This window comes from Lissotriton vulgaris, chromosome 4_1, assembly GCF_964263255.1.
Source record: "Lissotriton vulgaris chromosome 4_1, aLisVul1.2, whole genome shotgun sequence".
NCBI lineage: Eukaryota > Metazoa > Chordata > Amphibia > Caudata > Salamandridae > Lissotriton > Lissotriton vulgaris.
The window spans coordinates 2,138,573,167-2,138,586,297 of NC_141691.1; the positions used below are offsets into that span (position 1 = coordinate 2,138,573,167).

Genomic DNA, 13,131 nt, shown 5'->3' on the forward strand with positions numbered 1-13,131 from the left:
ATTGAAATCTCCACCCAACACCAGGATACCTTCCGGAAGCCCCAGCACCACACGCCCAAGATCAGCAAAAGTCAAGGTCTGTAGACCAGGCGGGACATAGACAGAAACCAGCGAGACAGTCCTCCCCTCCAACCTTCCTGTGAGAGCAGCGTAGCACCCCCTGTTGTCAAGGATCATGTTGTCTATTTCCAAAGGGAGAGAGTTCTTGACTAGGATGCCCATGCCCCTTGAACCAGTGGTGAACCCAGAGTGTACAGCAAGACGATATCCTCGCCGATTCATGGCTTGACAAGTGTTTCCAATCAAGTGCGTCTCCTGCAACAATACAACATCAGGGGAGAGGCGTCTCAACAGTTGCAACACTACTCCCCGCTTTATCCTATCCCCCAACCCATTGACATTCCAACACAGTATCTTCAACCCACTACCCCCATCCTGAAAATAAATGCAGAGTCCTCCCCATAGCGAACACAGTACCCAGATATAAGAGTAACACAATACGTTGCCTTGAGAAAAAGTAAAACATGCCCAAACTCCCCCTTCCACCCCCCAACATGAACCCGTTACAATATCCCCCACCCTGCACCCCTGCGTTAAACTAAAAAACATCTCCAACTTGCAGTGTGCCTTTCGCCCTAACAATAAACTAGTCTACTAAAGAAACACAGAGGATGAAAGAGTCCCACTCCCACCGCCACCCTCGGGTATACAATCATAGATCACATAAGTATGAAAGAACTCAAACCGAGCTGTATGGCATGTTAATTGTTCAGAAATCAGGGACCACATTGTCATTCTTGCTCCGGCCGCCACCCTCTGCTCCACCCGAGTGCTCCGTTCGATCGCTCCGCTTTGGTAATGAATCCAGCCAGTCACTCACATTCTCAGGACAATCAAAGAAAAACGTCCGGTCCTCATATTCGACACGGAGCCTGGTTGGAAATAGCATTGCGTATTTCAAGTCCATGATTCTCAACCGTCGCTTCACCCCCTGAAACCCCATCCTCTGTCTCTGAACGAACTGGGTAAAGTCCGGGTAAAAGCTAACCGTTGTGTTTTCAAACTTCACAGGGCCTCCCACCCGCGACGCCTGCAGGATAGCGTCTCTATCTCTGAAGTTGAAAATACTGGCGATAATCGGCATGGAGATTCACCCGGCTTCGGCTTCCCACCAGGTACTCGGTGCGCACTTTCCACGGCGAAGAATTTACGTAGGCCTCTGGGGGCGAGGTGATTTAGGATGAGGTTGTCCACAAGGAGATCAACGGCAGGATTTTCCATTTTTTCAGGGACCCCAATTATACGTACATTATTGCGTCTGGCCCTCCTGTTTTCAAAATCCTCAAGTCGACAAGCCATGAGATCATTGGAGGATCGCAGGTTGCCGACCTCCATCTGTAAGTCGGACACATCGGTCATAAGGCTGGAGGTCTTTAGATCTAAGGATTTGACCTTCTCGTTAGTCTTCTATAAGTCCGCTCTAATCAAATTGACGTCAATGGCCACAGTGTCGAGCTTAAGGGCGAGAGACTCATATTGCTGGCTGATGGAAGACTTAATAACAGCAATGGCACCCATGACATCCTGTAGAGTCAACTCGGTCGACGCAGCCGGGTCTCCCCCCACCTCCTCCAAAATCTTATTCGTACCACCGGGGGACCCCTTAGGCTTGGTACACCGATCCATGACATTCGTTTGAATAGTTCTCCCGGGAGGGGCGTCTTGGTTTTCCGCTTCTCGTTGTCGGGTCTGCCCGCCATATTGGGCAATGTGCCTCCGAGGGGCCTGTGAGACCTGGTGAAAATGGCCCTTCGCGGTCGACCCACCGGCGTCTTCAAAGGCAGGCGTCAGCAACTGCAGCCCAGCACACAGACGCTCGCGACCGTTGGCATACGGTGGAGTCACAGAGTTCGGAAGATCTCGAGTGACCAGGTCAATCTTGGGATAGGATAAGGCCAAAGACCGAAAGAGAAACCGAAAGTTAACTTCAAGGCAGTGAGCTCAGCCCGTTGGGCCGTTGCTGTTCAACTACTGCCTAGGCATCGCAATGACTCGAGCCACAGGCGTCGCCATGGGGTGGGCCTCAAAAGGTCAGGTTGTCGTAGCAAAGGTTCCCGAAGTCCGAATCAATTTTTGAAAGCAGCTAGTTCATCAGCTGAGTTTCATCTCCAACAACCCTTCTTCGTAATCAGGATATCGTTCAGGATATATGCAGAGGGTGGCGATGGTCTCGGGAGCCCTGTGCTCACGCGCCCATCTCGAATGCGCGCGAAGCTCCTCCTCCGGGTCAGGCATTTGTTGATGTATACTGGCCCTTCATTGTGCAGGACCTTGTATGTGTCGGTCAGCATCTTGAACTGGCATCTCTTTTGAATCGGGCCAGGGTAGTTTCTTGATCCCGGCTGAGGTGTGGTCCTTCTGGGGTGGTCGAGTATGAGTCTTGCTGCTCAGTTCTGTATTGTCTGGAACCTCTTCAGGAGGCGTGCAGTGATTCCTATATAGAGCGTGTTTCCATAGTCCAGTCTGCTGGTGATGTGGGCCTGCGAGACGGTCCTTCCGGTGTTTACCAGGATCCATCAGAAGATCTTAGGTAGGAAGCGAACTGAGTGAAAACAGGAAGGTGAGACTGCATTGACATGTTTCATCATGGATAGGTTGCTATCCAGGATGATGCTGAGGTTGTGGACATTATCTGTTGGGACGGGGAGTTCCGAGCACCCTGGACCATCAGGTGTCGTTCCATGGAGCGGTGTTGTTCCCAAAGTTCATTACTTTTTTCTTGTCCGAGCTGCGTTTGAGACAGTTGTCCTTCGTCCAGTCTTTGATGTTCATCATGCATCTGTGGAAGTTGGCTTTTGTGGTGGAGGGGTCTTCAGACAGCGAGAGGATAAGCTGTGTGTCATTGGCGTAGGAGACGGTGTTGAGTCTGTGTGATCTGAGGTAAAAGGACGCTCAGATGAGGTGTTCTGGAGGTTAGTGGTTCTCAGGACGAGCATGAGCGGTGCAAGGTCCTGAAGAGCTGGGCCCGGCCGGAGGGCTGAAGCAATCATCTAAGGTGGTCAGGCAGGGCCAGGCAGGGCCAGGCAGGGAAAGGCAGGGCCAGGCAACACCTTCACGATGGCTGTCGATGCCGCGGCCACCATTAGGAGGGTTAGAGAGAGCGATGCAATTCCTGGGGCGGCGGTCGGGACTGGAATGTGTGGGGGAGACTGCAGGAAGCAGAGGAGCAGGTGAGAGAGTGGCAGGATGGTCAACAGTGGGGAAAAATCTGTGTGGATGGAAAATAACAAAAAGAGCAAGAGAAGCTAATCCAGAGAGTGAGAATACATGGAAAAAAGGGTGACAGAGCCTAACTGAAGCCAAGGGTCTGGAAGAGAGAGCCAAGGTGGCCAAGAGTGGGAAAAGATAAGCAGGGACATGGGGCATCGTCCCTGTTGAAAGGAGTACCCCTGGCGCTGGAGATGACCTGCAGCTCCCTCTCCCCGGGGCAGTCAGAAATAAAGAAAACTAGAGCAGCATGTCACATGGGGCGACGCAAAGGTGACCTTCATCAGGAAATGCAAAGAAGCAACTAGAGGGGGCTTATTTACAAGCCCCTTGCGCCGCAGGTGGGTGGGAGGAAGTGAGGTCCCAGCCGCGTGCAGGGCTTGTAAGTAAGCCCGCGGTTTGAGCTGAAGGCCCCTGGGTCTGTAAACAGAGCAGCTCGTGTTTGACGATCATTTGCAATGCAGATGGCTTTGTATTGATATATAGGCGGCTGCAGGTGAGCACAGCAGCAGCAGCAGCAGCAGACATGGCGCCCACCGCAGCTGACGTCAGGGCCTTCTACGATGAGCACTTCAACCCCAGGGAGGTGATGGAGAGGCAGCTGTCCCCCCACGCCCCTTTCAAAGCAGACTCCTTCATCTGCGCGCTGCCTTACGTGCTGAAGCTCTTCCCAGCAGGTATGTGCCGTCTGCTTCTCACCAGTGCAGCCCCATAGCGCCTGGTGGCTGCCTCAGTGAGCTAGATGGAGCAGCTCTCCCACCGGGGGGAGTGGGTCTGCATGTTTGTAGGTACTTACAAACTTTTCTTTGCCTGGTTCTCATTCTGGAAAAGATCTAAGGTGTACTCCTTCAAAGGCAGGAGTAAATCCATTTCCAGTGTAAAAAGGGATCAGAACCCCACACAGTTGAAGTGTATACTCCTTCAAATGCAGGAGTAAATCAATTTTCAGTGTAAAAAGGGATCAGAACCCCATAAACCTGAAGTGCATACTCCTTCAAATGCAGGAGTAAATCAATTTTCAGTGTAAAAAGGGATCAGAACCCCATAAACCTGAAGTGCATACTCCTTCAAATGCAGGAGTAAATCAATGTTCAGTGTAAAAAGGGATCAGAACCCCATAAAGGTGATGTGGATATTCACAACGGGCTCTCAGCTCAGTGTAAACATTTCTCCCGCGAGGGGAGCAAATGTGCCACTTGCACTGATAAAAGCCATTTCTGCTTGTCTCATAAGATGCCTCAGAGTAAAAGTAAACAGGACTCGCAGGCTCCTCCTGGTGGGCAGCACTGACCTGCGCCTGCAGTCCTTGTGAATTTAGAACAAGCATTTGCAATGCAATCGGTCTCGCCTTTGGGACCTCATATCTATTTAGCTATGCAGCACATTAGCCCCGGTGCTGAAACATCTACTGTCCTTTAACATGAAGAGAAAGTAAGCACCAGACTGTGTGAAACACCATGTATGGGAACACATGGAGGGAAATATTGCCTTTCAGCTGGAAATAGTGTAGTCCAAAGCTCTGTTTTTAACAAAAAATCAGGGCCTTCAGTGGTCATATCACTGAAGACACAAGATTGAAAACTTTTTTTATTGTCTACGGGTGCTCGTGGAAGCCAATTTCAATGGCCTGGAATCTAGAGAATGCTAAAGTAATTCTGGTATTTTACTGACCAATGCTAGTCGTTTTCTATCAAGACAGTTAAATAGAGGCAGTTGAACAGAAAAAAAGTCCCTACGCAGAAGCAGACAAGTCCTAGGGCAGATCTCCAGAGTTTACAGAGTACATACACATATAAGTCTATACTAAATTATATACAAGAGGTCTCAAATGCGCGACCTAAAAACTTACGATGTGTGAAAGCTACTTGAGAACATTTCTGATTTTTCTGAATGTGGGCCAGGATTGTTCTTCTCTGAAACTTATACTGTTTACTTTTTTTAATGTCTTTAGAGGATATAAGAACATTGTTGTTTTACAAGTTATTTTCCAGACTGCCCAAGAGTGACACATTTTTATCTGATATGTAAGACTTCAATATAACACATATTTTTGATTTAAGGTCTTTTTATCGTTGCCTGAAAGAAAATGCAGTAAGCATGGAGACGTGTCTCTGTTTCTTTATTTGTGATGAGCTAACGAGAAATGAGCAGTTAAAGCTGTCCTGGTGAGTGAGTACAATAATGCAAGACATTCAACAAATGAAGGGGTTTATTTATGGGATTTTGGCGTAGGGCAGTGCAGCAAGTCAGCTTCCTGAGCTGGCCTACACTAAAGGGAAAGGGCCGAGATGCACAGTATTCATCCAATTTGGTGCATTCCTGTTCTTTCTCCTGCTATGGCACCGTTTCGGCACCCTTGCACCAATGCAGGCGCCCTCAAACCATGGTGCAGGGGCACCTCCATTGCAAGCGGGATTGTTTTTGGCCAGGAAAGGACACCGTCCTACACAAACACAATCCTGAGAGGCGTTTTACTCATTCAATGTGTGCTGCAGAATGTGTCACACATGTGAAGTGGTAAAAAAAAGGAGACATCAACATATTATTTCTCCTTGTTACTCCTCACCTCAAGAGGCGTTTGTATTTGAGTCTTCCTCAGGTTTACATGATTTACTAAATCTGGGGCAGCGTCAAATTCTATGGCTGTTGCAAGGAAAATCCCACCACCACGCCCATGGAACGCCTCCCGAGTGCAGAGTAGGGCAACGCGCGACTTGTGCTACTTCGCCTTACACGTGATTCATGAGGCCGCTTAGTGCCACGCAGGGTGGCTTTGCAGGCTTCAGAAATCTTTATGAGAGCCCTGTACCATGCATGTACCACGTTATGTGGTGCAAAGGTGACACAGGGCTCTCATAAATAAACTCTTTATCTTTTACGTCATGATTTTTTATTTTTTAATCAAGTCTTTCCCTCGATTGTCACCCAACCTGCATCCGTTCAGTGATTCCCACAATGTTCTGCACTACACTTGCCCCACACCACATAAAGTAAGCACTGAAGGGAAGATTTACAAACATTTTGGGGCATATTTACGAAAATGTTGGGACAGGGCAGCTGAGTAAGTCACCTTGTTGCGCTGCCCTGCATCACTGGGAAATTGCCGGAAGGAGCTCTATTTAAGCAATACGGTACATGCCTGTACTTTCCCCCGGCACTGTTGTCGTTTTGGCACCCCAACACCAATGCAGGCACCCGTGCAGCATGGTGCCTGCATTGGTGTTGACGATTTTTCCCCTTTCTGAGTGTGTGTGCAGAATGCAGGCAGCACACATAGGGGCTTATTTACAAACCCCTTCCACTGCCGGTACGTGACTCACCGGAGGCGCTAAAGCCCCATAGAAAGAGGAAACAATGAGGAGAAATCAACATTTTTATCCTTATTACGCCAGGATCTCCTGTTGAACTGCTCTGGTCCTAACAAGCAAGGCAGCACACTCCAACTTTCAACATCTGACAGCAATTCATCTGAGGGCCTCAAGGAGTCTCTGGAATTCTTTTTAACTCATATACTCTATGTAGTGTTTCCTCAGTACCTGTCACCGCTGCCAGAGGGTGACTTTAAAGGAGTACAATTCCACCGTATGTAAGTACTCCGTTTATTTTATCCCATCAAGGCAGCCCCCAGGCAGCAACTGGCGAAGGCAGAACATTCCATGTTCCACGCAGGGAACCGTGCCACGAGAGCATTCTACAAGGTGAGTACATTCCAACATATTACATATCCAAACAGTGACCTTCTCAGTTTCCTGGTTACTCCACTTCCTGAGTACCTTCCACTTCCTCCAGTGGGTGAACTTCTTTTTCTCTTAAGTTACTCCTTATGGTATTTCCTGAGTACCTATTACTGCAGCCAGGGGGCAAGCTTCTCTGTCTTGTGAGTTACTCCATATGGTGTTTTCTGAGTAGCTTCCACCAGGGATGAACTTCTCTCCCTCCTAACTTACTCCATATGATATTTCCAAAGTACCACTGCTGCCAGGGGGTGAACTTCTCTGTCTCAAGTTACTCCATATGGTTTTTCCTGAGTACCTTCCACTTTCACCAGGTGGAAAGAATCCCTGTCTCTTGAGTTACTCTGTATGGTATTTCCTAAATACCTATTACTGCAGTCAAGGGCAAGTTTCTTTGTCCTTTGGGTTACTCCATATGTCTTTTCCTGAGTACCTATCAATGCAGTCAGGGGGCAAGCTTCTCTTTCTGTCGTCTGAGTTCTCCATGTGGTGTTTCCCGAGTACCTTCCATTGCTGCCAGGTGACATGCTTCTCTGTCTCCTCAGTTACTCCATATGGTATTTCCTGAGTAATTTTCACTTCAGCCACGTGGCAAACATCTCTGTCTTCTGGTTATGCCATACTGTGTTTCCTGAGTACTTTTCCATTGCCTTCAAGAGGCAAACTGTCTCCTGATTTACTCCAATGGTATTTCCTGTGTCATTTCTACTGCTCCCAGGGGGCTAGCATCTCTGTCTTTTTATTTACTTCATTTGGTATTCCATGAGTATCACTGAGTACAGGGCGAGCTTCTCTGTCTCCTGGTTGCGCCATATGATGTTTCCTGAATACCTTCCACTGTTTCCAGGGTTGACCTTCTACTGGCGCCAGGGAGCAAGCTTTGCTGTCACCTGGTTGCCCCATATGGTACTTCCTGAATACATATCACTGCAGCGGGGGGCTTCTCTGTCTCCTGGTTGGTCCATATGGTGTTTCTTACATACCTTCCATTGCCTCCAGGAGGAACGTTTCTCTATCTCCTGGTTACTCCATGTGGTGTTTCCTGAGTACCTTTAACTCCTGGCAGGGGACGAGTTTCTCTGTCTCTTGGTTGCTCCATATGGTGTTTACTGAGTGTCTTTAACTGCCTCCAGGAGGCGAGTTTCTCTATCTCCCAAGTTTCTACAAAGTGTGTTTCCTGAGCGCCATATAATACCATAAGGGAGGAACCTTCTCTGCCTTTTGCGTTACTCGATGTGGTGTTTCCTGAGTACCTTTTACTGCAGCCAAGGGGTGAGCGCCTCCGTCTCTTGAGTTACTCCAAAGGTATTTCCTGAGTACCTAACTCTGTGGCCCGGGCACAAGCTTCTCTGACTCCTGGTTATCCCCATATGGGGTTTTGTGAGTTCCTTACACTGCCGCCAGTGGGCGAGCTTTGTTGTCTCCTAGTTACTCCATATTGTATTTCCTGAGTACCTATCAATGTGGTAGGGGGTGAGCTTCTCTGTCTCCTGGTTGCCCCATATTGTGTTTCCTGATTTCCTTCCACTGTTGCCAGCGGGGGAGCTGCCATGTCTCCTGGTTACTCCATATTGTGTTTACCTACTACCTTCCAATGCCGCCAGGGAGGCGAGCTTCACAGTGTCTTGGTTACTCCATATGGTGTTTCCTGAGTACCTACCTCTTCCTCCTGTGGGCAAGCTTTTCTGTCTCTTGAGTTGCTCCATATGGTATTTCCTGAGTACTTTAAACTGCTTCCAGGGGGCGTGTTTCTCTATCTCCTGAGTCACTCAGACTTCCATGGTACCTTTCACTGCTGGCCAGCAGCCGAGTTTCTCTGTTTCCTGAGTTACTCCATATGGTGTTTCCTGAGTACCTTCCACTGCTTCCAGGGGCCCATCTCTTTGTCTCCTGTTTACTCCATATGTATGGGTTTACCTGCTACCTTCCCCTGCCACATCGGGGTGCAAGCTTCACTGTTTCTTGGTTATTCCATATGGTGTTTCCTGAGTAACTACCACTTCTCATTGTCTGCAAGCTTCTCTGTCTCTTGAGTTGCTCCATATGGTATTTCCTGAGTACCTTCCACTTCAAACAGAGTTTGAGCTTCTCGGTCTCTTGAGTTACTCCATATGGTATTTCCTGAGTACCTTCCACTGCTTCCAAGGAGAGGGCTTCTCTGTTTCCTGAGTTACTCAATATTTCCTGAGTACCTTTCACTGCTGGCCAGCATCCGAGCTTCTCTTGCTCCTGAGTTACTCCATATGGGGTTTCCTTAGTGGCTATCACTGAGGCCGGTGAACCTCTCTGTCTCTTAAGCCAGAAGCTGGGTTCTCTCTACTCTTTGCTGGGCTTGATGTGAAACTTCAGAGGTTCCACTGGTGCCAGATGTTAGGTATACTTTGGCTCAACAGCCACTCCCATGACAGCCTGCATGGCCACTTCTTTTCCCCATGCTTAATCACCTAACTCACCAATCATTAATCACCTGAACGATCGGTGCGTGACAGACTGCATCACCTCTTCAAGACACGTCCCATCACAGATTGCATGCCGCTATGTGACGTCTCACCCCCCACAACTGCCTGCTGTTCAGCAACAATATTCTGGCCTTTGACCACTTCTGACCAAACCAAGATAAACCACTTTGGAAGAAAATTCAAGTCCTTTGGTGCGCAAACCTCATACTCAGGAAATAGAAGTCTGATCTCTGACAGACTGGCTTTAAATTCTATGGACATATCTGTTTGAAAGAAGAAATGAGACCAGGTCCTGACAAGGCGGCTGCCTTTACCTAAGCGGTAACCCTCAAAAACCTATCAGTGGTTCTCTATTTTTATGGCCTGTCCAGATGTTCTACAGGACACATCCAGAACTTTGTGTCCACCGCTGATGGACCAAACTATCAAACAGAGGGCATTTACAAGGGCTTTGCACCATGCTTGAGCCACGCAACGTGGTACATGCACAACGCAAATCTCTCATTATATCTATGAAGCCTTGCAAAGCCACTCTGCATGGCATGAAGGGCTTCGAAAATATGGAGTCATTCAAAGCAGTGCAAATCGCTGCATCGCCTTACTCTACGTAATATAGGTGTTCCATGGCCACTGCGGTGGGTATTCTCACGCAGCACGCATGAATTTTGATGCTTCAAAGTCTTGGGCCTCCGTGGGGAGGCAAAAGAAAGAGAAATATTTTTATGATCCGCAGCACACATTTTATGGATCATTTTTGTGTAGGAAGTTGCTCCTTCCTATGGTATGTTAAAATATTTATAAAGTGTATGGCTGCCCCCGCAATGGGGCGTCCGAGCGCTAGAGACGGAAAAGCAGCGTAGGTGAGAGAAAAATGCGAAATATCAGAAAATAGCCAGGTCTTTATGGCTCTTCTGAAAGCCCAGTGGTCCTGGATGTACCGAGTGGAGAGAGGCAGGGAGTTCCAGCGGACGGGTGCTCTTGCCCTAAATGGACATTCGCCTGCTCACTGGAGCCTTTTAATCACGTCTTAGTAGACCCTAGGAGCATTGCAATTGTCTAACCTCGAGAGCACAGTGGATTGAATTATCAACTGGCGCATGTGGGAATCAAAACGCAAAAATGGGCTCTAAGCCACGTAAGAGTCTGAAGCAAGTGCCTGCCACTGATTTAGCCTGGGCATCGAAGCATAGAGGGCAGTCCACCCAGACACCCAAGTTCTCAACAACTGTTTTTTTCTGCGTGGAGGGCGCTAGAGGGCGCACGGCCGGGATGGCCTGCCAGACCAGGCAGTAAAACAAATGTAATTCCTATCCTGAACCAATATTAAAGCGCACCACGAGCCTAAACGGAGAGCGGACACTATTAGGCACTCCATGAAGTGATTCAGAGAACGAGATCAGCGAAGGTCTGTGCCAGGGGAGGTGGTGAACGGCTGGAGCGGTGATTCGGCTGAGGATGCTGGGACAGGCCGATGCTGACGGGGCCTGCGGCGAGAGCGTGACACGGGCGCTGCGGAGCCACAATACGATAGCAGTGGAATAATAGACACGCAGCAGCTGCTGAGATACAACCGGCACGCGAAGCGGGAGGTAGGCAGATGAGCGTGAGAGACGTCCGGGGGTAGAGGCCCACAGCTACTCCCACAGCGCGAGCAGGTAGAGGCACACAGCTACTCCCACAGCTCCCACAGCGCGAGCAGGTAGAGGCACACAGCTACTCCCACAGCGCGAGCAGGTAGAGGCACACAGCTACTCCCACAGCCCGAGCAGGTAGAGGCACACAGCTACTCCCACAGCGCGAGCAGGTAGAGGCACACAGCTACTCCCACAGCGCGAGCAGGTAGAGGCACACAGCTACTCCCACCGCGCGAGCAGGTAGAGGCCCACAGCTACTCCCACAGCGCGAGCAGGTAGAGGCACACAGCTACTCCCACAGCTCCCACAGCGTGAGCAGGTAGAGGCACACAGCTACTCCCACAGCGCGAGCAGGTAGAGGCACACAGCTACTCCCACAGCCCGAGCAGGTAGAGGCACACAGCTACTCCCACAGCCTGAGCAGGTAGAGGCACACAGCTACTCCCACAGCTCCCACAGCGCGAGCAGGTAGAGGCACACAGCTACTCCCACAGTGCGAGCAGGTAGAGGCCCACAGCTACTCCCACAGCGCGAGCAGGTAGAGGCCCACAGCTACTCCCACAGCCCGAGCAGGTAGAGGCCCACAGCTACTCCCACAGCCTGAGCAGGTAGAGGCACACAGCTACTCCCACAGCTCCCACAGCGCGAGCAGGTAGAGGCACACAGCTACTCCCACAGCGCGAGCAGGTAGAGGCACACAGCTACTCCCACAGCTCCCACAGCGCGAGCAGGTAGAGGCACACAGCTACTCCCACAGCGCGAGCAGGTAGAGGCACACAGCTACTCCCACAGCGCGAGCAGGTAGAGGCACACAGCTACTCCCACAGCCCGAGCAGGTAGAGGCACACAGCTACTCCCACAGCCTGAGCAGGTAGAGGCACACAGCTACTCCCACAGCTCCCACAGCGCGAGCAGGTAGAGGCACACAGCTACTCCCACAGTGCGAGCAGGTAGAGGCCCACAGCTACTCCCACAGCGCGAGCAGGTAGAGGCCCACAGCTACTCCCACAGCGCGAGCAGGTAGAGGCCCACAGCTACTCCCACAGCCCGAGCAGGTAGAAGCCCACAGCTACTCCCACAGCACGAGCAGGTAGAGGCACACAGCTACTCCCACAGCGCGAGCAGGTAGAGGCACACTGCTACTCCCACAGCCCGAGCAGGTAGAGGCACACTGCTACTCCCACAGCCCGAGCAGGTAGAAGCCCACAGCTACTCCCACAGCACGAGCAGGTAGAGGCACACAGCTACTCCCACAGCGCGAGCAGGTAGAGGCCCACAGCTACTCCCACAGCACGAGCAGGTAGAGGCACACAGCTACTCCCACAGCGCGAGCAGGTAGAGGTGTGCTACTCCCACAGCGCGAGCAGGTAGAGGCACACAGCTACTCCCACAGCACAAGCAGGTAGAGGCCCACAGCTACTCCCACAGCGCGAGCAGGTAGAGGCACACAGCTACTCCCACAGCGCGAGCAGGTAGAGGCCCACAGCTACTCCCACAGCGCGAGCAGGTAGAGGCACACAGCTACTCCCACAGCGCGAGCAGGTAGAGGCACACAGCTACTCCCACAGCTCCCACAGCCCGAGCAGGTAGAAGCACACAGCAACTCCCACAGCTCCCACAGCGTGAGCAGGTAAAGGCACACAGCTACTCCCACAGCTCCCACAGCGTGAGCAGGTAGAGGCACACAGCTACTCCCACAGCTCCCACAGCGCGAGCAGGTAGAGGCACACAGCTACTCCCACAGCGCGAGCAGGTACAGGCACACAGCTACTCCCACAGCCCGAGCAGGTAGAGGCACACAGCTACTCCCACAGCGCGAGCAGGTAGAGGCACACAGCTACTCCCACAGCCTGAGCAGGTAGAGGCACTCAGCTACTCCCACAGCCCGAGCAGCTAGAGGCACACAGCTACTCCCACAGCTCCCACAGCGTGAGCAGGTAAAGGCACACAGCTACTCCCACAGCTCCCACAGCGTGAGCAGGTAGAGGCACACAGCTACTCCCACAACTCCCACAGCGCGAGCAGGTAGAGGCACAC

General features: G+C 51.0%; 1 protein-coding gene across 1 annotated transcript in view; it reads left to right on the forward strand.

Moving 5' to 3' along the window:
* Positions 1–3,783: 3,783 nt before the first annotated feature.
* Positions 3,784–13,131, forward strand: part of LOC147725242 (nicotinamide N-methyltransferase-like) — a 149,750-nt gene continuing 140,402 nt past the window's right edge. Inside the window, exon 1 of the mRNA XM_086966555.1 lies at positions 3,784–3,944. Within this exon, the coding sequence (XP_086822681.1) occupies positions 3,794–3,944 (151 nt within the window). The 5' untranslated portion in view covers positions 3,784–3,793. The remainder of the gene's footprint in view (positions 3,945–13,131) is intronic.